This window comes from Maylandia zebra, linkage group LG10 (genome assembly GCF_041146795.1).
Source record: "Maylandia zebra isolate NMK-2024a linkage group LG10, Mzebra_GT3a, whole genome shotgun sequence".
Lineage (NCBI taxonomy): Eukaryota > Metazoa > Chordata > Actinopteri > Cichliformes > Cichlidae > Maylandia > Maylandia zebra.
This window is the reverse complement of record NC_135176.1, coordinates 30,788,332-30,815,221: the sequence shown is the minus strand read 5'-3', so window position 1 is coordinate 30,815,221 and position 26,890 is coordinate 30,788,332. Positions and strand designations below refer to the sequence as shown.

The window sequence follows — 26,890 nt, the reverse complement described above, 5'->3', positions numbered from 1 at the left end:
AGCCGTAGCAACTGCTGTCACCCAAACATGCTTACCACATACAGAGGAGGAAGGCTGTGACAGGGTGACACTTGGGGTCTGTTTTCACCTGGGCATGCACTGCAGGAACTATGAGGTTTTCTTGAGGTGCTGTAGGATGCTTTTTCCACACATGCAGCCATTTTGTGGCAGCAGTGGGATGAAAGGCACAGCTGAGGGAGTGTCACTGCTACGTCAGAGGCAAATTGCAGTGTTCATGTCAGACGTTGCTGTGGTGTGTGCAAAGCTGTTAAAAGTAAAAAATCCTCTTTTTTTTTTTTCTTACATCTGCTCACAAACTTCCAGGAATGTGCAACTTTTAAATTGGCTGCACAGCTGGTTTTCAGCTCTAGATGGCTACAGCACCAACAGATTATTTCTAACAGATGCTGTGGCACAACACTGCCCCCAACAAACACTGTGAAATCTAAAGCAATATATTTGATGTAGAGCTAACTGCTTCATTATAAAGTAATAATTAGAATATTTAATTTATCCTGTTCAGGGTTGTGGGGTTGGTGAGAGCTAAGTACGCTCTGATCAGGTGACCAGCCCAGGGTTAACACACACACACACACACACACACCCATTTACACTTAAATTTAGAGTCAGCAGTTAATGTAACATGCATGTCTTTGGACTGTGGGAGGAAACCAAACTTCTCAAAGAGAACCCACTCAGGACCAGAGACAACATGCAAACCCCACACTGAAAGGCAATTTCTATAAAATAATAGAAAATAATTCTATAGAAATGATCATATGTGCATCGCTGACAAGCTTCTGATATTTTGTTTTTAAATGTTATTGTGGCATCCTGCAAAACTGCATTTGTATGTCTCCCAGCAGCAAACCTTTAATTCTAAAACAGAGTTTTTATTTATTATGAGGTTGCAGGTGTGGACGAAAAGAAGGTCAATCAAAAACGCACAAAACTTAGTTTGAAATGCGTGTTCAGCTCAGCACAGTTACAGCCGAAACCAATACGAGCACTGGAGTTGGTACTAGCCCTCAAACTGATGTTGATTTGAATTAGCATTTTAATACAGAATATACATTAAAATATATTATTTGGGATGCATATTTGTCATAAGAACGAGACACAAAAATACTTTTATTTACATAAAATATTTGGGGTTAATCAGGTATTTTAGTAATTTAAACCCTACTGGAATATATCATCAATATGTTTGATGTTATATTGAAACTTCAGACTGTATCAGCCCACATTTCACTGAACTCTTTGACTTTATAAGCAGATGTTGAAGAAGTGGGAATTCTTAATGTGTAATGGCAGGAACTGAAATGTACTCCCCTTCAGTTATATAATACACACTTGTATAAATTCAGCCCTTTCTTTCTACAAAATAAAAGCTTGTTTTTCCTGATAATACACTTGATTACTTTAGGCAGATTATGAAACATAATAAAAAATAAATAATTTAAGTCTTTTCTTATTTCTGCACGCTAATTGTATTTTTCATAAAAAATATTGTTGTAAAAATAAGGCTCAGAAATTCTCATGTATTTATTTACAGAAAAAAATGATACATACACATAAAAATGGTTACAGTGAGATTGAAATGGTGTCAGATGTCTGCTCTACAGACTGTGGATGATGGTTCGGTTCTTCAGGGACTGGACGTACTCTTTGGCCTGGTCAAAGCTAGTCTTCTTCTCAATTTTGGGTGGTGCGCCCTCCACCAGCTTGACGAAGTAGTGGCAATAAACTTTGTCCATTATGCCAAACATACCCCTGCCGTGGTAACGGATCCGTTTCAGGTACTTCCCTTTGCCAGAATACGACTCGGCTGCAGGAGCAAAGAAAGGATGGGAACAGAGTGAAGTTGAAAGAGGGCAAAAGATTTGGAGGAAGAGAAAGAGAAGGGATAAGTTTTAATTTGGAAGAGTGCCCCGCGACGAAAACAGGCCAAAGTAATGAAGGCTGTGCCGGTGGACTTCAGGCTGTTTGCAACTCCACATGAATTACTCTGCACAGCATCTCATCTTAAACAAGGCAACAAGCTACCTGCTTTCCATTACTAAAGGTCATTTGCTCACTTTTAAAGGCATCTTCTTGCCTTTGGTGAGAGTGTGTGAATTGATTTGACATTTTCAAGTAGTTTCAGGAAAAAAAAAAAAAAAATCTTTGAAAAATGTCCCAAAAATAATAATAAAATATTTAAACAATATTGCATCTTTAACTTAAAAGCATGCATATTTAGTGCATGTTTTTATTCTTGACAACTTTATGTTAAGACACAAGAGCCTCATAGAGGTTAGCACACTGCATTTACACAGCAGACCATCTACCTAGAGGCTTTGCTCTGGTACTAATGTGCAGATGTTCACACTCACCTACAAACAGGTTGGATTTGTACTCTACATTGTGATTCTTCACTGCCATCTCCTGAGCTTCAAGAAGGACCTGAAACACACAGGCAAACATTTATTCATAAACTTCAAGCTCATAAAGGATGATGTTAGAATGGTGTGTGAACACAGCTCAAACATCTGTAGCATAAGCAGTGAAACCAGGAACGCTTTAATCCAACAGGAATTTGATTAATCTTCACTCTGAGATTGTGTGCACACAAACACACGGTAACAACCAGTTAAAAGGGTGACCATGCAGCTCCAAACCTCTTTCATTATTTTTGCTCCTTTCTTGTCATTAAACTCCAGCTGTGCAATGGCCTCATCGATGCTCATCCCTCTGATCTGGGAAAAAAAAATTAAAAAGAGGCTGGACTAAATAATCAAATCAAAGTTTCTGAACAGCTGTTAGGACGGCAAGATGCTGGACTGCTTTTTAACTCTGGCATTGAGCTTAAGCCTACAAACCAGAGCAAGTCTATGAGAACATGTGCCACAAACACAGTGGAATGTGTGCACATACACAGTCTAGCGTTTTGAGATAGAACATATTTAAAAGAATCCAATTGTCTTGGACTAATGTGAAGTATGAAGAACAAACTGAATATATGATGATCATGACACAAGAAAAGTGATTTTTCAAAATTACAGTGTTTTAAATAAAGAAGCTGAAATAGCTCCTTGAGCATTTCTGATCAGATGACAACTTTAAAATATGATGCTAACTCTAAGTTCACGTCATTACTTATGGCTGTACACTACAGATCAGGATGGAGCTGTTGAATGATTTGAATATATAGTATGTCTTACCATTTTGGCCAAATACCACATTTTGTCTTTGCTGTACTTAATCTGCCTCCTACTGTGGTGAATCTCCTGTGGGAAGAAAAGACTTCTATCAGCTCCTGTTCAGGACATCTTTTCACTCTGCATCACACACTGGCAGAAAGACTCACTGCTGGTCTGCGAGGCTCATCAGGCAGCTGAGGTGGATACACTTTTAGGTTCCTCCTCTCCCAGGTTTTGGATTCCAGGGATGCGCTGGTGTGGAGACATGAGATCTGCTGGGAGCCACCTAGAATCTGTAACCTGGGAACGTGGAGAAAATGTTTCTGAGGTGGGTTCAGTCCAGTAGTGTGAGGCAGGTGTACACCACATCTGTCCATCTGTTATTTTCCACTTATTTAAAGTCAAGTCATTGTGGCAGCAGGCCAAGCAGGGTAGTCCTGACATCATTCTCCCCAGGAAGAGAGATGAGGAGGATAGGAGAGGGGGAAGGAACACTCCACTTATCACTTACTCCCCTGGAGGAACTGGAAAGTGATGCTTTGTAATAAAGACTTTCTGGTGTTGTTAATATTGTTTCCACTATTGAGCCGGTAAGAGATGGATCCTGTCTTTGGTGCTTTGGGGTTTTCTTTTATTAAACTTATGTATGCTATTTACTTTTCTCCCCCCCTTCCTTCCCTTTGGTAACTGCACTCAACTTCACTCAGATCAAATCCCAGTCAGACAATTATGGGAGGCTTAAGAATGGATTTTTTTTTTTTTTAATAAAATAGCCTGCAGTTCATTAGCCTTCACAGTAATTTTTTAACCTCTCCCCGTCTAAGTGCATTATTCCGACATGCTTCAGAAAGACAATAATAGTCCCTGTTCCTAAGAAACCCCAGCCCAGCTGCTTAAATGACTTTTGCCCCATAGCACTGATGTCTGTGGTCATGAAAGGTGCTGAGAAACTGATCATAACTTCCATCACTTCTTCCCTGGCTGCCACTCTGGACCCTCTAAAATATGCGCAGATCTGATGTCAAAGAATGACAAATCTGACTGCCAGGATGAGATTAACCACCTGTTGACTGCTGTAAGGAGAACAATCTCAAGATTAATGCCGGTAAGACCAATGAGATGATAGTGGACATTAGAGCAGGGTGATATAACCAAAAATATTTATCACGATATACATCTGAAAATACTTTACAACTCAACAACTTTATTAGTGCAAAAAACCCCCAAAAAACAAACCCATCAATCTATTTTTACTTAAACAAGCAGCTTTTTTTTTTATGTGCATCAAAGTTCTATAAAAATTTAACAGTGCAAATGCAAATTCCTCGCTGACAGTTTAACCAAAAGGCATTTCCAGTGGAAACTGGCCGACACATCCTCAGCATAACCATGTATAATATGCACAAAACTTAAAAAGAGGTTATACTCACACAATACAGTAACATTATGTTGAAGCACAGTACGTATCACTCCGCCAGGCTCCTGACTACGATAGCCGTAATGCTCCGACAATCCATCAAGCGGTTCAGCTTTGTAGCTCAGCAAAGTCGTACTAAATATTTGACAGATTTTCGAGCACCGTGTACATAAAATAGTTTCGAGGTCAGTAAACACAACTACAATTCATACATAAGGCACACGGGATTATACAGGGCACTGTTGATTTTCAGAAAAATCAAAGGATTGATTGTAAGTGTGCCGTATTTTCCAAAAAACACTGTAACGACAACGGCCCGCTAGCATGCTCTACCAAAAATAGTGCTTTGTTGTGTGTCTGACGGACGAAAGCTAAACCAGTTCCACACCACTGAAGTTGCAGCATTTTTACAAACTGGTTCATCCGTTTCATTCAACGATCCACTTTCGCCCTTCTCATTCTCTGTCGCCGCCATGCGTGTATGAAAACAAAGGCACTGCGCATGCGCATTTTACCCATATTCTATCGCAATATTTCATTTTCTTATCGTTGCCCAACATTATACCGGTATTACCGTGAACGGTATGATATGGCCCAGCCCCAGTGGACATTAACATGAAACAGCAGAAAAGTTTCTACCCTCTAAGCATTAAAGGAGCCCTGGTGGATAACTGGATAACTTCAAATACCTTGATGTTTACATGGTAAATGGCCTGCATTTGTATAGCGCTTTTCTAGTCCATAGGACCCCAAAGCGCTTTACACTACATTCAGTCATTCACCCATTCACACACACATTCACACACTGGCGATAGCAAGCTACATTGTAGCCACAGCTGCCCTGGGGCGCACTGACAGAGGCGAGGCTGCCGGACACAGGTGCCACCGGGCCCTCTGACCACCACCAGTAGGCAAACACGGGGTTAGTATCTTGCCCAAGGACATTTGGCATGCAGCCAGGATGCAGCCTGGGATCGAACCACCGACCTTCTGATTAGTGGCTGACCTGCTCTGCCACCTGAGCTACAGCCACCCCACATCATCCTAGACACCCCACTGGTAAAGAAAGCCCATCAATGCCTCTACCAACTCAGATGATTAAAGAACTTCAAACTTCCACCCAGGAAAAACTTCAATAGAGAGAATCATTCCCAAGATAGGGAGGTGCACCCAACGGGACATATACATCAAATGCTGCAGATCTGAGCCAATAGGATCTCACCAGATCCCGGCGACCCGAAAAGACTGTCCACTAAACTTGAGATGAGATGCTACCATGTGCTGCTGCCAGGACAGAAGAAACTGAGGTGCTGCTTTAACCCTGAAGCTGAACCATGTTGGGGGGGGGGGGTTACCACTATGGAATTCCAAAAAAAAAATGCAATAATTTATCTATGACTATCAAATATACAATAAACATAACAACATAAAATATAAAATATTAGAAAATATCAGGAGAAAGTAACGGACCCCTGGAGTTGTGTCACTGGTGTTACACTGTAAGAATTTCCTACAGTTCTATAAGGAATTGCTCGTGAGAAGAACAGAGTCTCTTCATTCATCAGAATTCTTCTTTGTTGTTTCATAATTTCATATGAAGGTTTTAGCTGAACTCGATGGTGTTGCTGTGTGTTTGCCATATTCAGCTTGTTAATAATTTTACATCCATCAAATTTCCAACAAATATTTTAACTGTTAAGCAAATAAATTGTGGCACAAATATCATACAATCACAATTACAACAAACCTGACTGAAAATAATACGTCATAATGAATCCTAATAAAAGATCCTTATTTGTTGCATTATTATTATTATTATTATTATTAAGTCAGCACATGCAGTCTGTAAGCAAATGTACAAAAACATTTTTTTTTTCCAAATCATTAAGCTGACATTTTTGAACATATAAATTCAATACGCTAATTAAAGGTTTAAAGGTTATTAAGATTTGTTTTCCATATCCTATAAATCAGACATTTCAGTTTAATGACCCTGTTCCACATTAACTGCATTATATTGCACGCTAGAGTTGACTGGGGAGTAAATAGTAAGGGTGTTGCTGGTTCTGAAGAGCACTGGGATGTCCTATTTGTAGAAAATATTTGTGACTTTCTCTGAGACAAAAACTGGTTTATCTCAACTGTCACACAAGCTAAGCCACATAGTGCATGCAGTACAGCAAGGAGTGCTCAGATCTGCACACAGGAGAAACCCAACAGTCGGTTCACAACAGGACAAGACCCAACTGTACATGTGCACCAAAAGCATGAAGGTCACTCTTTCAGTGATGCCAGTGTTCACATAATAGTCATGGTCTCATGATGGGTGATCAAAAATAGATCAACGACCCTCAGGACTACCTTCAAAGGATATAAACCCACCTAGAAAATTAAATAAGCGGGACTATACATCATTTCTTTTCTTTTTTTTTTTTTTATAAACTGAAGCAACATCTTGGATGAGAGATGAAACGTCTTTACAAACCTAAAGAAATCCAATAGCCTTCTTTTTCTCCCAAGACTAACTATGCTCAGTTTCTTGGTTACCTAAACTTGAAGAAATAGCGGCTGTAAAATTAAGATAACTTCCTACACTGTCTTCAATTGATACCCGGAATTCCCACTCTAATGATGCAGGACTGGGTAACATAAAAAGCCAATCTGAGCTGGATTTGTCCTTCTGCAGAGAGCGTTAGCGGTACAGCTAACCTGCCACTCGTATTGATGCACTTACCGTGAGAGTAACACCGAAGGTATACTCCTAATAAAAGAGACACCTGAAAACGAGAAGACATCACTTTACTTAAACTGTAGACGAGGTTTATTATAAATACAACGAAACGGTCAACTATTGGCTAATATATCTGCATTTCTCTCACCACGTCCTGTCATTGCAGCCGCCATGTTGGTTTTTTACGACATTCATGCCTTCGCTTTATGGCAGTGTCAATATTAGTCTATTGCGTTTTCACAACGCATGTAATTCCTTTACTTTAGTTATTTATCGTCATTTAAATGTCGTGTTAAAAGGGAAATTAATAAATAGCTTTTGTTTTTGTTCAAAATAAATTTTGGAAATTATTGCTTTTAACTCGACAACCTTGGATTTTAGATTGTCCCAGCTAGACTTCCGTCGTAAGCACCGGTAGGATTTACGACACCACGCTGTGTGTACGGTCATAAGTGTTGTAGCTACGATAGTGCAGGTAACATGTGAGAAGTTTGGATTAGGTTTCTAGGACTTTATTAAAGAAAAAAAAATATTTTTAAAGTATCCAGGGCGTCATGCGGGAACGATCGCTTCCCGCCTCTCCCAACTGGTACTGCTCGCGCTGCAGTGATGTCAGCAGCAGCGGTTTGCTGGGCGTCGGGGCCAAAAACATCATCTACTTGATAGATGTGTCTGTATCTTCGTGCAGAGTGGCAGGTGAGTGAGCAGTCACCGCTGGACACCACACATAGCACAGACTTGATCGTGGCATTCATGTTTTAGTCCCCGCAGCCAGAAACACCGCGTTAAACTCAGGTACAACGTATCTGCCTGACCAAATCGGAGAGATTAGAGGATCTCGGGCTTTGATGGGCTGCAGTGACCAATGAAAGGATTTTACAACATTCGATGGAAATAAAAATGATGAACTTACCAAAAACACCACAAAAGTCAGTGTGAAAAAATGCAGTGACAGGCTAATCGATTGTGGTAGTTTGTATGGCCCTCATGTGCTTGTATTAATTTCTGAGAATGTCAGGGCATGCTCCTAATGAGACGATGGATATCCTTTGGGATCTTTTCTGTGATCTGTACCAGGAGCTTGTCCTGGTGCTAGTCTGTACACCCAGGTGGCGTCAGGTTGAAGAAAACACAATGGCAAAAATGTGTTTTATTGGATTTAGGTGCGGGCCAGTCAGTGTGGTTTCTTCATTCTCCAGGAACTGCCTGTATACTCTTACCACAAGAGGCCGAGCATTGTGTCCAGCTCTCCTACAGTATCTTTGTGTGTCCTATAATCTCCTCCACGTTCTTGAGACTGTGCTGGGAGACACTACAAACCTCCTGGCAGTGAAAATTAGTGATGTGCCATCCTGGAGAAGTTGGAGTACTTGCCCAGGTTCTATAGGGTCCACTGTTTTCTACTGACACTGACCCCAGCCAAATGCAATGCTAGTAAAAAAAAAAAAAAAACCCAAAACAGTCAAAAAAGATGAAGCGGGAAAAATGTAATTGGCCTCCACTTGTACAACCACTCCTGTTTTGAGTTTGTCTCATTGTTGCCTCACCTTTTGTTGTTGTTAAATGAGGGTGTGCAGGATGATGAAGGACACAGGGTGGTCAGGCAGGCTCAGAATACTGGCTGTTTTTCACCACAAAGCCCTCACTAAAATAGACCTATTGTATATTTTATTTTCTTATTGAAATACCAGTAAAAGTCCTTCATCAAATCATCTATTTGGATCACTTAAATGTGAAGAAAATCAATCTTTTCCACTTCTCCCACTCACCACTGATTTACGAAAGTGCCTGCACAACTAAATTAAGAAGAAGCCAAAAATAAAGGCACGTGTATGCAGATGGACTGTTTATTTAGATTGGCACTTTAAATCCAGCACAAGTCTGTGCTCTCTTTCTAGCAGTGATACTTTTAGCATGCAGGGGTGAGTCTAAAGGGGGCACAGAGGGCATCAAGTTCAGAGCTTTAGTAGCTGTACTCTATTTTATACATTTCTAATGTAAAGTTTGTATCTAGTAAAACCTCATGATTTACTATTATAGATTAAGTTAGAAGCTGAAAGCAAAAAAGTAATAATTATTAGTATATTTTCTCCAGTTTGTCTTGGGTTTATAACTGTTGGAAGCTAAAATCATAATTGAAATTAAACAGATTAATCCTCCAGTCGCAGTGAAATCAGTGTCCTTTTCTGTGTGTTTTTTCAGGTGAGCTCGTGGGCCATAAGGACTTGGTGTCCGGCTTCTCGTTTTGTCAGCATGCAGGGCAGAGTCACATCTGTGTCAGCTCCTCCAGCGATGGCAGTGTCCGTTTCTGGGACTCCAGCAGCAAGACTCTTATTAGGGAGCACACAGCTCATCAGGTGAGTGTCCTGTCCTGTGTCCACTAACACAGAAAGAGGTTTTGTGTCGTGCTTGCGCCCCCTACAGGATGTTGTGTGCTCTACACCAACTTGGAAGCAGCTTGTATGTGTGTTGTGCCGTCTCACGTTGTTTTTTTCACATTTATATGAAATGGTCCAATCTCCTTGATGAGACTGGACCCCTGACCAGGTCTGGAGAAAGAAAGTTAAGCATCAGAGCTCGACAGGACTCAGTGGGATGCGCAGCAAAAACATCGTCTGCAGCAGCTCTGTGATTCTCTCTCGAGGGCATTTTTAAAACAGTCGTCAAGGTTACTGAGGGCATTGCATATTTATTTTCCATTCTTTGCTTGAGCAGATGCCTTAAAGCAGTATTTTGTCTGTGGATTCATCTGAATAATAAACTGCATGTAATGACATGTTGGTTAAATATCATTGGGAAGATGTTTAAACCCAGAAAGGATATTTATTTGACAAATCATGAAACGCATAAAAAAACGTTAGTATATTGATTCATCATGCCAAAATGTTAACAAAGGGTTTTACATTTAGATAATAGTATCTGGTGTTTAGTATTTGCTATAAATGTCTTTGGAAGCAGCTCACTGCCCGTCAGCACACACCTGACTAAGAAGAACTTGTGACACGCACTCACTCGGGTCTCTTTTTGTTCACAGAGCTCCGTATCAGCGCTGCACTGGTCCCCTGTGGATAAAAACCTGGTGGTGTCCGGGGATGAGAAAGGCGTGGTGGTCTGTCACTGGTACCACACGGGTGACACGACCAGCTTCTTCCCTGAGCCCAGAACCATCTTCTGCCTCACCTGCTCTCCTCATACCTGGAACTATGTGGCTGTTGGGTAAGGATACCAAGAAAGACGACCGCTGGACAGATTAGTCTGCTGGATCATGAACATTAAAGCGCTTTGCATGAACGAGGGTAGTTTTTCTGCATTTTACCAAACTGACTGTCAAAGGTTACATTAACATTATAAAGTGAGTGAAGTGGGTCTACTACTAAGTGTTTCAAAGTAGTTTTTATCCATAAAAGAGAGAACTCGCTTTAAATTTTACTCGTGTGAAGGGCAACTTTCTGAGCTCAGGTTTGTTTGAGGAAAAAAATGTCTGAAGAAACATTTTTGATCAGTCGAGCATCTAGATTACAGTTCTTTTAAAGTCTTTCACAAAGCTGTAGGTAACAGACAAAAATCTCAATAAACATGTTTTCATGATCATTTGAAGTCTTGATTGTAAATGAATCAAAATTTAAATTCAGTGAACATGATGTCGGTAACTGTGACAATGCTGCTGTAGGTACAAAGATGGGATGATCGTGCTGATTGATGTGAGTAAGAAAGGCGAGGTGATTCACCGTCTCCGTGGACACGACGATGAGATCCATGCGCTGGCGTGGTCACCTTTGGCCCATGAAGATGCCCTCTACACCAGACCTGAAGACGGTGAAGGTAACGTTGTGTTTCTTTGTATTATTGTCGGGTCTTTAGCTTACAATATAAAGCACCCTGAGGCAACCGCTGTTGTGATTTGGGCAGTATTTAAATTATCCTCTTTATTTTTCTTTTTAAAATATGTTCGTTGTGCATGAAGAAGCCAATTCAACACAAGTATATGAGACTTTTTTTTTTCCTCTCATGTAATAGCAACCAATGGAGTGTCTGGAGGAGGTGGCTGCTATCTCGCATCTGGGAGCAAAGACCAGACTGTAAGGCTCTGGAGTACAGCCAAGGGAAAAGGTGGATTTATGTTCATTTTTAAGATTTATTTTTTAATTGATGCTGCAGAAATCAGCCTTGAAGAAGAAAATGTTTCATTCACTATGAGTGTTTAAAATTTCACTTAAACACGAGGGTTAGAGTTTAGGAAAAAAAGCACAGTGTATACAAATTCTGATCACCTCTGAAGCTCGTGTTAGATTTTATTTCCCTCCCCACACGCAGCATAAAAAAGCTTTTTTTTTTTTTTTTTTTTTGGATAACTCCATGATATGACAAAGGTTTACCGCAGGTGATTAGATCATACCTGGTGTAAGACGTAATCCTTTTAGCATCTTCACCTTCACCTTGCAGGTGTCATGACTCTGAAGCTGCCCTACCTGAAGAGGAGAGGCACCGCAGTCGACCCCGGGGTGAAAGAGCGTCTCTGGCTCAGCGTTCATTGGCCGAAGGGACGGCCGACGCAGCTCGTGTCCAGTTGCTTCAGGTACAGTGTGTGTGCAATCAGTCAAACGGTTTAAAGAAGATTTTTTTGGTTGTTGACTGAGTAACAAAATGATCACGACAAGAAGTGATTGTAAAACTGTGGCCCGTTTTGAATTTTTCCTCATCACTTTAACATTTACATAACTTGCCTGCTTTAATATTTTTTCCTTCAGTATAAAAAACACAGACTTTAAAACTGACATTTTTCCCTCTGTGTCAATGAAGGGGTGGGATTAAATAAGTGTATACTTCTTCCCACTCCCTTTCAACATGTAAATTAATCAGAATGTTTTTTTGTATGTAATTTGTATAGTATTTTTTTTCTCTCTTATTTCTTTTCTAAATGTACTTGTATATTGTTCACATGTTGAAATAAATTACCAATCAATCAATCAATCAATCAATCAAAACTGTGATGTAGCTGCAAGCAGCAGAAATTGAAGATTGTTATTTCAGGATTGTAACAAATGGGAGCAAAATCACTTGTAATTGCTTTTTAGACCTTTTTATTTGGCCTCTAATTTTCAGGATATTGTCTGGAGGTGTGTTTGTCGAAAGTCTCTTGGCAAAATGTCAGGAACAAAGCAAAATAGAACATAAAACAGACCCATTAAAATGTAAAACGGTAAAGTGCTTTGTCAATGCTGGATTTAGTTTCCTTTTTTTGGGCTTCTTCATTAGCTGTATCCAAGAGCTTGGCTGATAATTGAGTTGATAGGCTTAATTTGGTGTCTCCCCAGTGGTGAGTTGGTCATGTGGGATTTAACCAAGACAGGGAAGCAGAGGTGGACCCTGTTCGGCACATCCTCAGAGGGTCAGAACCACAGCAGGATCGTCTTTAACATGAGTTCGGTTCACCTGCAGGATGGCAGAGAGCTGCTCATCAGCACCTCCATGGACAGAGAGGTGAGTGACCTTTGAACTTACAGTACATGGCCTGTGCCAGTATGGAATTCAGTACAGGCCAGTGGGTGTTTTTTAACTGTAAAGCTCTTGCGAGGACAGCTGTTGCTGCCAGCCCGTATCCTCCTCTGTGGAAAGTAATCGAGCAACAAAACCCAATTGGCAGTGGGCTCACGCGAATCAGGAGACCTCCTTGGTGGCCAGAGGGAGAACGAAAGCCAAAGGCAACAACCGTCTGACACCACGGTCTGATTAATCTCCCAGCACTAGTTAAGATTCACTCGAAGAAGCTTTTTTAGCCATGAGTGCACTGCTGTGTTCCAGCGTTCATCTGGCCTGTTTTTTAAAGTGGGAATTTTGCATGAAAGCAAATAAGGATTTCTGTCATTTATTATTAAACTGCCTTTAAAGAGGGAAGTTCATTGAAAGCTGGTTCATTCTTCCAGGTTAAGTGCTGGGACCTGGCCTCTCTGGAGTGCTGCTGGACTCTGCCCACCCTGGGCGGTTTCGTCTACGCCCTGACCTTCTCCCCCGTGGGTACTGGATGTCTGGCGCTCGGTGTCGGTGACAACATGATCCGGGTGTGGAACACGCTGACCACTCAGAACAAGTACGACGTCAGGTCCTTCTGGCAGGGGATCAAGTCCAAAGTCACAGCGGTAAGGAGTTTCTTTTTGCAAAGCACAGCTGATTTATGGTTAACTATTAGGGACAATAAGAGACATGATCAGTTTATACCCAGGAAGAATATAAATGGTTTACTTCACTTTAAAGTCTGTGTGTGTGAGGAAGTTTTCTGAAAGACGTTAAAGGATGAGATCTCAGATCAGTAAAGAAACAACTTCTCGGATGAAAAAACAATTTGTCGGCTGTCCGAGTGTCTGCTTTAAAAAATGATCCAGCGGAGCTGCTGATGAGACTTTGAGAGGACATTAAAGTCAGACTTATGTTATCGGCTTTAAGCAGCCTTTAAATTTTATTTTGTTCTTCAAGCTTCCATCATGATAGTGGCTAAATTATTACAAGCTTGTTGCTGTTCGCTGACACAAAAGATGAAGTGCATAAAAAAAGGGTTTCATTTGTTGTAGCTGGCGTGGCATCCGACAAAAGAGGGATCTTTGTCTTTTGGAACAGATGATGGGAAAGTTGGTATCTATGACGTCTTCTCCAACAAGTAAGGTTCATTTCTCTAAGATTAGCTGTCTGACCCCGCCCCATGCTTATCGTGTTTATTGCTTGTGCTTGTTTCATGCTGTTGCCTTGATAGACGATCGGTGACAGCACGTACAGAAGCATATATCAGTGTGTGTCGGTGGTATTCAAAACACTTTCATTGTTTATGAAGAAGCGTATGTGTTAAACTTTGGTGATCCATGCTGTGTTTTTCCACAGAGGATCATTTATGTTCATTTGTAAAATATGATCTTTGCTTGATTCCCTTTTCAAAACATCATTATGTATCTCACTTTCTTTTAATTGGCTGCCCCTCGTCTGGCTTCCACAACCGGAACTGAGGGCTTGTATGGAACACCACCTCCCCTTCCCTTTTCCGAGATTCCCAAAACAAACTTCAAGCCTTTCCTTTGAAAGCAAAACAAAATAAAACTGATACTGTGATCTACAAACTGCATCAGACTTGCCTAATTGTTAATCAAATTTGCACATATTAAAGAGCTTATACTCCTAAGAAGTAATTTCAGAAGTGTTTTGATTTTGGCACTGGTACCAATCTTTGGGGCATCATTTAGTGGATTACAGGGCTTTACCAGTGTCTGAAATGACCATACAGTGAAATCCCATCAACCAAAAGACCCAAAGCATAAGTAAAACACCTATTTAAAATGTGGCAGCTGTAGTTCAGGAGGTACAGCAGGTTGTCTGCTGATCCGAAGGTCGGTCTGGCTCCTCCGACCTGCATCTCAGAGTGTCTGCGGGCAAAAAGCCGAACTCCAAACGTTTCCTGTGATGCATCTCTCCAAGAGCAAGTGCATGAATGCTATGCTTAGAAAAAAGCACCTGTAAAAATGAATGTGAAAGAGGTTTGTGGTGATCTCATTATTTGAATCTGTGGTGTTGCTAACTTTCATCCACCAGTATTATACCAGCATTTGACAGAAAAAAAAGGAAATGCAGAATAAATCAACTTGAAGAAACAAACAGAACTTTAAATAATTTGTAAGAAAATTGCTTTCTTATTTATTTATTTTTATGCAAAACGTCAGAACTGTTGTGATTTCAGTTGGAGTTTGACTTTGTGACTTTCAGAAAACTTTTCAAAGTCCATCTTTTGCTTGTTTTCTGGTGCGAGTCTTGTGGTTTCTTCTTATACTCCCTTGAGGCCTGTTTTCCTGCAGCTATACACATCACACATCCCTAACCGAGCGTTTGTTCTGCTTCATCTCCTCCCAGGCCTCCTCAGATATCGAGCTCCTATCACAGAAAAACGGTGTACACGTTGGCCTGGGGGCCCCCGGTCCCCCCAATGTCATTTGGTAAGTTCTTAATGAACTCTTAGCAACTGCTGTTGTTTGCTCTGAACGCTCTGACCCAGCAAAAAGCCTGGCAGTGGGACACCAAATAAGCAGAGAGTCAGCGAAAAAGCCCGACCATCTCTGCACGCCTTTTCGTAATCGACCCTGTAATTGAGTGAGCTGAGAAAACACTTACTCCTCACCTCCTTCCTCTTGAGCCGCATGTGGGGAAATCAAGACGTAGGAAGTTAATTTTACCAGCTGTCGGCAGATGACATTTTGATTAGCGTATCAGTCACTGGGCTTCAAAGCCATAAATGTAATTGTTGCACTGCCAAAAATTCTGCTGATGGCTCCTAAACAAACAAAAGTAGCTGCTAATTAGTTTACCCACAGCATTGGCACCAGTTCAGCTCCATTCGTGGACTTGTGATTGGTTCAAATTGTCAGGATGACTTACAATAGGTGTGCAGAGTAGATCAGGACCAGCTGCTTCTCAGGGCTGTCAGCCGCCATGCTTCCTTTGCTCTTTACATTAAGGCTTCTACATACCTGGTGTTCACAGATTAGTCTATCTTATCTATATTACCTATAATAATGCCTGTGTATATATTGAATGGGTAGTTATAGTAACCAAGTCTTTAATTCATTTATATCTTTGAGACTTGTGGTCCTTAAAATGTTTAAGTTCAGCTCTCCTGTGTGAAGATTGCAGTCGTGAAGTCATTTCAAGTTAAAGATGCCATTACAAATTTACGATTTGCTCGAATTAATGAGGTGTCCAATTAACTAATCATTTAAGTTCTAGTTAAAAACTAAAAGTATTTACTGTAATGCAGTAAAATGTCTTTAAGTAATTGGCTTTAACACACTGTTATGTAGCGGTAAACGCTATCAAAAAACACTTGAAACCCACAGTTTGTCCACAGTAGACCTCCGTCATGAAGACACTGAGTTTTATGTTCTGTGTGGCGTTCAGGGACAGCAGGAGGAAAACCTTCCTTTAGTCTGTACAGCTGTGCCGGCGAGGGCGTCATACTCCAGCACGATCCATACAAGCTGAACGGAGAGGCGTCGGACATCGACAAGCTCATCAGAGATACTAACGACATCAAGGTGGGAGGGGCTTTGATGTGATGATGATGATGTAATTATGCAGTCCCTTTATCCTCAGATAAATAACTCAGAAGTATTACTCACTGATCCTTTTTGATCCTAACGATTCTTTCTTTAACACGTAGTTACCCATAATGCAGTGGTGGAAACCACTGTCACGCACATGAACGGATCATATTTGTAAGGGGTGGGGTAAAAAAATTGATATAGGATTATGTGGTGATATTGTATGGATCCAGGGATGACAAATACCAATATTTTATTAATTAAATTAAAATATTCTGGAAATATTATGCACATGAGGGCTCATCTCATTCGCCACCTCCCTGAGATAATGCTAGCTTGTAACACTGGTTAACACTGGACACACTTAGAGCTAATTGCAGGATCGTAGCACATTCCTGGTTCTACAAACTTGTTTAATCTGTTTTTATATGCACAACATTGCTCACCTCTCTCTCCTCCACTCTTTGTCGTGTGCTCCCAATACGATGAAATCCTTCACTGACAAACGTGGACGCCCTGTGAAACAAAAACTAGCCTTTCTGCAAAAGCGCCGTTAATTTAACCTCTAGTTTTAAATCAGGATGATAAATCAGGATGATTTAAAACTAGAATTTCCCTCTTTCTTTTTTTTTTCTTTTTTTTTTTTCATGTTTCGAGAGGATGGTGAATAAGTGCTGCTGAGATTAAAATATAATAAAGCAAATCTTCAGCAATCTATTGCTAATCACTTTGGTGGTCACTGATTCCTGATGTAATTCCCAACAACCTAACTTTGTACTGAAATAAGATCAGTTATCAAACAGGACTCTGTTATAGGCTACATTGCAGATAAAGGCACAAATAACCCAGCCTGACACCCTCCTCACCATCATCTCACTTCCAGCACCAAGCAAAGAGAGCTTTGTGTGCAGTTGGTAAGATGGACAGTAAAGCAGTCACATGTATAGAGACGTGTTTTTGTTGCTTTGTAGTCTGTTAGCAGGACTTTTATCTGTGCAGAGATTTCATTAAGCCCTCAGTGAACCAACAACATGTCAGGCAAAATAAAACCTGACACACTAAGAAAGCTGACAGCACAAGTTCACTCTGCAGGTCCTTCGTGCCTGCAACAGTTTGTTTCATGTCTGCTGCTGAATGTAAATAAAGGAGATTTGAATAAGTTACAAAGGTAAAATTTGCTTCCCAACAGCACAAGCTGTCTCCACACACCGACCTCAGCTGGAAGCCAGATGGGAAAGTTGTTGCCATCGGCAACGAGGATGGGTGAGTGAACGGTCTGGCGTGACCCATTTTGTAACACACCATCAGCAGCCGGCGGGAGTCCTCTGAGGGTCCAACTGTCTGCTGACAGTGTCTGGACTCGAGGCTACAGAATAATGAATTTTGTTCTGTTTGAACTGTTGCCCCCTCTTATCTAGGTCGCTCTCAGGGATTATGATTGGGTGCCACACTGACACATGTAGATGTCTACACTTCCTGAACCAGCCAGGTTCAAAGCAAACCACATTTGATTTATTAGATGCAATAGAAAATGGCTTGCAGCTTGTTTGTTTCACTTTGTGGCTCATCATACGTCTTCACAAGCAACTGGATTCATGAACCTACAGAGTTATTGCACAACTCTGCAAAGTTCTCACAGGTCATTAAAAAGTCCAAAGGATGAGGTCATAAAAAAGTCAGGAGATGCACTTTAGCATTTTTTCAATAGCTGTAATGTAACTAATAATGGTCAATATTCAGCTGTAAAAATGTAATTTTTTGCAGATATCTTGGCTACGTTGAAGTAGCTGATGTCTAAAAAAGCATATCAACAGCTGGTAAACCCACTGTACACAACCTGCCAATAGATGAAAAGCACAGCTGGTAGCTGGTTGGTGAACAAAGTCAGATATTTCTTCTGTAATCTCATACGTTGCATCCCGTACTCCCTTCTTTGTTTGCTTGTCGTCTCGGGACTACAGTTGCTTTTCATTTCTGCTTGAAGTGTTTTTGTGCTTTTTGCGACCAGCTGACCAGCTGCTCTGTGCTGCAGGTGTATCGACGTATATCAGGCTCCCAGTCTGAAGTTGCTGTGCAGCATCCAGCAGCACCACAAGATCATTAACACGTTACGGTGGCATCACGACCACAGCTCTGCACTTGAGCTGCACTGCCTCCTGGCCTCGGGCTCCAGCAACGCCATCGTTTACGTGCACGATCTCTGCTCTGTTATAGGTGAGTCCTCTTTAACATGTAGTATGTCAACCGAACTGTACTGCAATCCTCATTATGTCAATTTGGAAGAATCTAAACTGTCAGTAAAGAGCGAGTAAAAAGGTAAATGACATATTTAAGGCTTTGATGGCTGTGGTTGTATTTACATCAGTGTTTTGTTTGTTGTGCAGAAAATCCTCCAGAAAGCCCCGTGGTGCTGACGGAGCCCTATCGGAGGTTGTGTGGCCATACGGCTAAAATCACCAGCATGGCCTGGAGTCCGCATCACAACGCTCGGCTCGTCACTGTCTCATATGATGGCACAGCGCAGGTCAGTGGATGGGTGTAAACCTGTAAATGATGGTGGTAGATGCATAAGAATCTCTACCTCAACACGTTGGCTTTTCAGTTGGTAGACGTGTTTTTATGTTGCTCTCAGCATGTCGACACATCTTTGGGTTTTATTGTTGAATATTCTTGTTCTTTAGGTGTGGGATGTTCTGGAGGAAGCAGCTGTCTCTAACTACAGAGGACACGTTGGTTATCTGCTGTGTGTGGACTGGTCCCCTGTGGATCCAGATGTGATCTGGACTGGAGGGAAGGACTTCACCTTGCAGGAGTGGAGCGTCTCCAAACAAGAGTTCACAAAGCCGCCTAAAGGTAACGCCAGAACCGTAACCAGCACAAAACGGCCTTTCTGTCTGACCAGCAGGCCGTGACACGCATATGCTTTCAGGGAAAAAGATGGTCGACCTGAAAGAGAAGATGAAGGCCAATACGAAGCAGAAGAAGAAGAACAAGAAGGCTGGGCCATCGGGGGCTGAGGGAGCTGCACAGCCAGAGGTCAATGGAGCGCCGGTGACAATCGGAGAGAGGGCAGTGACGGGACAAGGGGTGTCAGGTGAAGATGATGAAGATGAAGCCAGCTCAACAAGCAGCCCAGCACCTTCACCAGGTAGCAGTTCAGAAAACAGCAGTTGCCATTTCAAGATTTTCTGCTACTTTTGCGTTGAAGCTCCAAATATTTTCTGTCTTTCAGCCACATTTGAGATGCAGAGAAAATCCTCGGCTGCTGTAAAGAGTAAAGACAAGCCAGGTATGCACAGATGTCCTTTTGAAACGGGTGTTTGGCACATTTCTGTATGTAACCGTGCGTGTGTCTATCTTAAGACTTAACTGGGCTGAAGAAGAAAAAGCCTCGCTCCATGTTGCCTCTCAGTACATCCATGGACCACCGGCCCAAAGACGAGCTGCTGCAGGACTGCATCACTCTGGCTTCTGTCAGACACGACAACAGTAAGACCACCATGCAGTTTATCGTTTTAGACAGTGATTACTGTAAAGACTATACTTTTAATAACGTTTTATTTAAAAATGTAACCCTTTTAACCTTTTTTTTTCTGCTTGCATGAAAGCAAAATGAAGCTGATAAGCAAATATCATCTGGACTGTTCAATGAGCGTGTGCATTTATATTCCAGCACCTCCCACAGGCTGTGTCCCAGGCCAGGGAGATCATATCCATCTGGGCCTGTTTGCTGACAGACAGGCTCTGTACCGCATGTTTGATGCAGAAGGTACGCTTTAGTTTTTCGTCTGAGTCTTTAAAGTTAAAGTGGTGAATGCGTGTTCAGCTCTCGGAACAAGCTTTAAATGGAGAGGAGTTCTTTTACATGATGTGTTGGATGACTCATCCGTTGTGACGTTGATGTTGCCCTTCAGAGGAGGGCCACGTGGAGGCGGGTCACTTCGACTCCGTAGTGTACCTGCGGCTGTGGAGTGGCGACCTGGAGGGGGCGCTGCAGCTCGCCACAGAGAAAGGAGAGCTGAACGACCACCTGCTCTCCATCGCTCCCATGGGTAAATGCAAGAATATTGACTTAACCTGAGACTGAGCCTTTGCAGAGTGTGTGACACTGGCACAGATGTAGGCAGAGAAAAAAATGTATTGGTCCTCAGGTGTATCATCAAAGTGTTTATACTATATCTGGGACCCATAACGTCGTAACAAAAGGACTAACATATTTTATTATTTTATGTTTGTTCATTTATATATTTTTGAACCTTCTCTATTCTTTTCAACTGTGACCACTTCCACAGTGTCAGTGACTTTGATCAACAGAAGCCCACTAAAAGAAAAATGTTAAAAATGGAGAGTGTCCTCTTCATGCCACCTGCAGCTGGGCCCTCTCTGTGCTGTGTTTTATTTATTTATTTATTTATTTATTTGGGGGGGGGGGAGTAATTTTCTTATTTTAGACTCTGAGGAAAGTCTTCATTCTTCATTCCCACCATCGTTTGTTTGCTTTCTTGACTCTGGTAGTTGTTCCCTGGTTCCTCCTTCCTACTGAAGGCTCAGTGACTCGTATGTAGTCTCAGTTATACAACTGATGCTAATATTTATTTCAGTCTTATTTTTCTTTTGTTTTTATTTTTCTGAAGAAACTAAGAAAAAAATTCATTTCAAGTCTGTTTTATTTATATAGCGCCAGTTCACAACAATAGTCACCTCAAGGCGATGTAGTATAATACAGTAATACAGGGCAAACCCAACAATCCAATAACTCTTTATGAGCAAGAACTTGGTGGCAATAGGAAGGAAAAACTCCCTTTTAGCGGGAGAGAAATATAATAATAACTAAAGATTAAAAGCAGAGCGGGGTATAAACACAGAGTGAGTGAAAAGGGTGAGTGCAGAATAAACAGTGCCCCCAGCAGCCTAGACCCTATTGCAGCATAACTAAATGAGAATTCTGGGTCACCTGATCCAGCCCTAACTGTATACTATATTAAAAAGGAAAGTTTTTAAGCCTAATTTTAAAAGTAGAGATGGTGTCTGTCTCCTGAATCCCAGCTGGGAGCTGGTTTCACAGACGAGGGGCCTGAAAGCTGAAGGCTCTGCCTCCCATTCTACTTTTAAATACTCTGGGAACCACAAGTAAACCCGTAGTCTGAGAGCGAAGTGTTCTGTTAGGATCGTACGGTACTATGAGGTCTTTTACATATGACACGGTTTGATTATAAGATTTTGTATGTGAGGAGAAGCATTTGATTTGACATAAATTTGATTGTGACTTCCAGAGGGAGGAAGAGAAGCCAGTGTGGGGGGAAATATGCTTTCTCTTTGTTGTCCCTGTTAACGCACTCGCTGCAGCTTTCTGGATCAGCTGAAGGGTTCGTTTTTGAACATTTAGTCAGTGCAAAATGTATGTAAGCCAAGGGATAAATATCAGCTGCTGACAGGGTAAATGTCATCTTATGGCCATGTCAACAAATGGGGTCGATATTTGCTAAAAATATAAACGGCTCGGTTTCTTTACTCAGCTCTTGATCCACTTTCTCTGCTTTTGGTGTAATGGGAAGTGTTTTATTTGCTCCTCCAGCTGGGTTCGTGGTGTGGAGCCGGACAGTGGAGGCCTTCGTCAAGCAGCTGTGTCTGCAGGAGCAGTACCTGAAAGCGGCGTCCCACCTGCTGTCCATCAACAAACTCTACGAGGCAGTCGACTTGCTGCGCTCCCACAAGCTTTACAGGTTTGCTTTATTTACTGTTGCTTTGTTTTGTTCCTCTAAATAAAAAAGTTCTGTTCCAGGTTTGTTTGCTACACATTCTGGTGATATGTTTTGTTCATTTGTTATTATCAGGGAGGCCATAGCGCTGGTTAAAGCCCGGCTGCCAGCAGACGAACCTCTCCTGAAGGAGCTGTACACGTGTTGGGCTGCAGTGCTGGAGAAAGATGGGCATTTTTCTGCAGCAGCTAAGTGGTGAGAAGTGTTTAGAAAGTTTAAAGTTGCTCTTAATGATTATTTAAATTGCTTTGCAAACATTGTTAAATGGGTCCTCTCTCATTGGTTTGACATCATCTCCCAGCTACCTCGCTGCCGATGCCAGCTTTGACGCCGCCAAGGTCATCGCCAGGAAGAATGACGTCTTGTCACTGAGGACCGCGGCCAGTCTAGCAAGAATCTCAGGAGACTCCTCTCTGGCTCAGTCTCTGTCGCTGAGATGTGCCAAAGATCTGGCAGCCGCTAGAGACTGGGTCGGAGCACAGGAGGTTCTGAGTTTGCAAGACAGCCTCCTGGTTAGTAGTCGGAGTGTGAATTTGGGTTTAGAAGATGAACTGAAAGTCTGTGAAACCTGTTCCAACCCTCTGCAGGTCCACAGGCTGCATCTCTGTGTGGCTGAGCTGCTCTCTGAGATGCTGGGAGACTCTGAAGTTAGTCCTGCAGCATCCTGCGCCTCCCGTCACCCGTGGGCGTCACCGGGTGAGCGTCACATTAGCATCATGGATCGAGTGAGAGATGTGTGGGAGGAGCAGTTTGCTGTTTCACATCAGAGCGTCGGGGCTCTTCTGCAGGAGCTCAAGTCTGCAGAGAGCCCAATGCCCACTGCTAACAGTCCTCTCAGACAGGTACAGACACAAACTAGGTACATAATTGATGATACGGCTGGAAACAAATGTATTATGTATAGAAGAACTGAAGCATGCACAACAGAAGATATAAAAAACAGCTTAAATATGACGTAGAAGCATATTTGAAGCAGAGAACTGAAAGAAAACTAAAGGAAGTCTTTTAATGAATTTAGACTAAAATCTTGTCCATGTGCCTTTCCATCTGCAGGTCCTGCTGCATTCATCCCTCCACCTGACCTGTGCTGTGCTCAGCTGGTTACTGGCTGATGATGATCAGCTGGTGACAGAGCTGTGGCACGCAGTGGCTTGGCCGAGAGAGGCCGGACACTTCTGTGTCTCTGCAGAGCTCTGCAGGCTGCTGTTCCCAGATGGTACGTCCTATTAACAGAACAGTGAAGTCATCTGTCCATCAGGGTACATCATATCAATCCTAAATGTGGTGGCTGCACTACTGAGACAGAATAAGGGCAAACTGACATTTTAGCCAGAAGATGAGCATTTCTTAAGTTCTGTCGCAGTCGTTTTGGCGACACCTTGTGGTGATAAGTGTTGTAACATCTGAGCTTAGATTCATGAGACTTTTATGCATGAATTTAAATGTTAGGACAATGTAAAATAACTGTGTTTGACAGGCATTAGCAGCTTTACCTTGCAGTGTCTCTCACAGGAGTAGACTGTATTTTTGGTGGTAGCAGAGGGAGGAGCCTCTGTATATATGTGAACAGGGTGACCACACTGAGCTCAGCGGCCTTTCTGGGCATGTAGCAGTGGTAGCCTTTTGCATTGCTCTGTAGCTGTTGCAGATACTGCAAAGCCACCCAGTTCAATTTTATTTATATAGCACTAAATCGTAGCAGTCACCTCAGGGCACTTAAATATTGTAATGTTAAAAGACCCTGAAAGAATACAGAGAAACAATCAGACGAGCCCCTGTGAGCAGTTTGTATGTTGTACTCTTTTCTGCTTTTAAGTAAATAAATAAATAAAAGGAATAAACAGGTTAATCTGCATTAATAATGAATACATTTCCTGAAAATTGCTTTTCTCTCTGTTGGTCAGGCGATGTCAGTGTTAGTTTTCGGAAACATCCCAAAGTGCTTCATCACACGGAAGAAGCAGCCAAAGCTGCTGCCAGCAGTCTTCAGGCTTTTGTCCTTTACCACCGCCTGTATGAATGCTGGTGGAGGACCTCGGGAGGCAGCCAGGAGATCCAGAACGGCCTCTCCCTGTCGTTGGCTGACTCGTCTCCTGAAGATGAAATGAAGGATGAGGTGTCAAACGGAGGGCTGTTGGAGTCGGCAGAGACCCACCGTCCTGTGAGTGGGAGTTTTCATAAACTGGGCTTAGATCCATCACTCCTTCTGTGTGAGCCTCACGCTGCCTGCCAGGCCACCCAGAGAGCTGTGAGACAGATCCAGCAGCAGCTCGCCGCCATGGTGCAGCAGCACAGCCAGACCCAGGGAGGGCAGCTCGACTCTGGGGAGAAACGGGATGACAGCCCTGCAGTGATTTCCACCACCAGGGAATCCTCAGACAGTCAGGACTCTGCTGAGGCTGAGCAGGGGTGAGAGCTTTGTGCCAGCTTCTTATGTTTTTATTGTTTATATGTGATTATCAGACCCATGATCATAGCACTATAGCCATGATTATAAAACTAGTTTTACTGCGCATCACTTTTTCTTTGAAATCTGGCAGGGCCATGTCTAAAACTAACCTCATTCCCATCAGTCTCAGCCATCTCGTGGTCTTTTTTTCTTTGTGATTAACTTTGATTGCTGAATCAGGCGGCTGTTTCTTCTCCCCAGTTCTGAGGACCCGGAGACTCTGCTGTCATTATCCTCGAAGATGTCCAAGCATCAGAAAGAGCTGGCTGAGCTGCCAAACACACTCAAGGTACAACCAAAGCTTACAAGAGAGAGTCGTCTCTCCCAAAGTATCCTGAAGGCAGTCGTGGAAGTAAACCTTTCAGAGAGGATGTTAATGTTGATTCTGTGCGTGCAGTATTTGTCATTTCAACATGACAGTCAAGTAGTAAGATATACCAAGGACCTTTGTGCTCCCTCTATGATCTCCCACCTACAGAGAGAGATCACAGAGAGAGAGGGGAGCAGTTTCATGTGTCAGTTTTGACCTGTTTCTCTGCTCACAGCTCTACCCTCAGGGTACCTGCTGGCTATCCCATCATGCTCCTTGTTTTTTTTCCATTTCTGATTAGCACAACCAGACAGTTTGACATCTTAACAGCAAGAAGTGCTTAGTATGAAGAGTTTAAGTTGCACAAATAGTTCACTATGTTGCAGATTTCTCTTCACATGTCACAGGAACTCTTTATTGTGATGTAAGATGCTCTTCAGTTTTTAGATGTATTATTATATTTGCAATTTAATATATTATTAGGATGAAACACTGATCCCCAGGGCTACAGAATGAATGTTTTTGTCTTTCAGGTGTACCCTCACCCAGATGTTGTGGAATGCTGTCTGGTTCTTCTGCATCTCAGCAAATCTTCAATGTCTTTCTCGGACTCGCTCCTACAAGAAGCTAAAGATCTGCTTCGTAAATATGGGACAAGTCCCTCTGTCCTGAAAGCCTCGCAGCGATTCCTCATCTGATTCATTTGCTGGCAGTTTGGGGACCCGCCTGATGGTCTGACTTCATGTCTCCGCTGCTACACTGACTGTTTACCTGCATCCACACAAAGCATGCTCAGATGTGTTCAGTCAGACACCTCAAAAAGCACGTGGTTCCAAACTGCAGACTTTACACACTCTGATATGTTTCTTTGAGTTTTCTGATACACTCAAAGCAGCATTTCTGCAGTTTTTTTCTACAATAAAAACAAACTTAATAAAAAGTCCTGAGTCAGCTTGATTCCACATTTAAAAGTGCCTGAAGGAGTCTCACCAATTCTGAAGCCGGACAAGGTCAAATTATTTCTATAATAGTTACAATCACAGATTGATGGATCTACTGTATATTGATAAGAACTGGGCTGGATGGAGTAATATCTATTACCTTTGAAAGCATAAGAACATAAATGTCCAGCCGGACTGAACAAGAGCCCTGAGTTTAAACCCAGTGGAGAATTCACCAAAAGAGATGATGGCAGAGGTGACTGTGTGGAAAGTTTTTAAAGCCTTATTTTGGAGCAAAAATAACCAAACACTGTTTTCACTGGTGTTTCTACATATTTAGTCCTAACTGTAAAAACCGATGCATAAAATATCTGCCGCTTCTAGAGACTGAAGTCTTAAAAAAAGAAACTGATTTAAAATGATCATGAAAAGCTTTTAGAACTGTGTGTGCATCAGAAGGTAGTGAAGGTGGTCTCTCACTACACAGCTTCCCTTGGAAAAACTCATACTAATGGTCGTCTTAGCACACCTTTGATATACACACTGACATGTCAAATTTCGTTTTCAATGAACATCTTCAAAAGAACATCACAGAAGTCTTTGTTGTATCGTACAGGCTGCTTGGACGTATTTCTTAATTTTGCCTGTAAAATTAAAGCTCACCTTTCAAAAACCATCAGAATTTTCTCTGTAGCACCAAATGGTTTAGGAGTTGAAGCAAAATTTAGGAGGAGATGATTTTCCTGTTTTCAGAAAGCTGTACATTTGTGCAAAATGCTCATCTTCTCTCTCCAAAATTATCAGAATTTTCTCTATGAGCACAAACTGTGATGGAGTGCATCTATATATCATTAACCCTTCTACACACAGACACACACTGTGTTTCTGTAAATCTACTTAAGAAAAGAGCAAATGCTTTTTGCTTGCATTGAAAATACAAAACAATTTAATGTACAACTGTTTAAAACAATGAAGAATGTAAAAAAAGAAAAGTGACCACAACACCTGCACAAGTGACCGTGGACAGTTT

General features: G+C 41.9%; 2 protein-coding genes across 2 annotated transcripts; one reads left to right on the top strand and one right to left on the bottom strand.

The window, feature by feature from the left end:
• Positions 1 to 1,521: 1,521 nt before the first annotated feature.
• mrpl22 (mitochondrial ribosomal protein L22) lies at positions 1,522 to 7,588 on the bottom strand. The gene is made up of 7 exons (XM_004556828.2): positions 7,479 to 7,588; positions 7,334 to 7,376; positions 3,350 to 3,482; positions 3,204 to 3,269; positions 2,661 to 2,738; positions 2,376 to 2,445; positions 1,522 to 1,828 (listed from the first exon to the last, which is right to left on the bottom strand). Exons 1-7 carry the CDS (start codon positions 7,501 to 7,503, stop codon positions 1,620 to 1,622), a joined length of 624 nt encoding a protein of 207 aa, XP_004556885.1. The 5' UTR covers positions 7,504 to 7,588; the 3' UTR covers positions 1,522 to 1,619.
• Positions 7,589 to 7,734: 146 nt separating this feature from the next.
• gemin5 (gem (nuclear organelle) associated protein 5) lies at positions 7,735 to 26,542 on the top strand. Its single transcript, XM_012920701.5, has 28 exons — positions 7,735 to 8,026; positions 9,533 to 9,687; positions 10,365 to 10,546; positions 11,001 to 11,152; positions 11,348 to 11,440; positions 11,774 to 11,906; positions 12,646 to 12,811; positions 13,255 to 13,467; positions 13,897 to 13,982; positions 15,218 to 15,300; positions 16,259 to 16,395; positions 17,591 to 17,664; positions 18,434 to 18,615; positions 18,786 to 18,925; positions 19,083 to 19,254; positions 19,331 to 19,549; positions 19,634 to 19,690; positions 19,765 to 19,890; positions 20,075 to 20,170; positions 20,316 to 20,453; positions 21,977 to 22,124; positions 22,236 to 22,355; positions 22,462 to 22,672; positions 22,748 to 23,002; positions 23,214 to 23,376; positions 24,065 to 24,569; positions 24,811 to 24,898; positions 25,453 to 26,542. Exons 1-28 carry the CDS (start codon positions 7,885 to 7,887, stop codon positions 25,615 to 25,617), a joined length of 4,401 nt encoding a protein of 1,466 aa, XP_012776155.3. The 5' UTR covers positions 7,735 to 7,884; the 3' UTR covers positions 25,618 to 26,542.
• Positions 26,543 to 26,890: the final 348 nt, after the last annotated feature.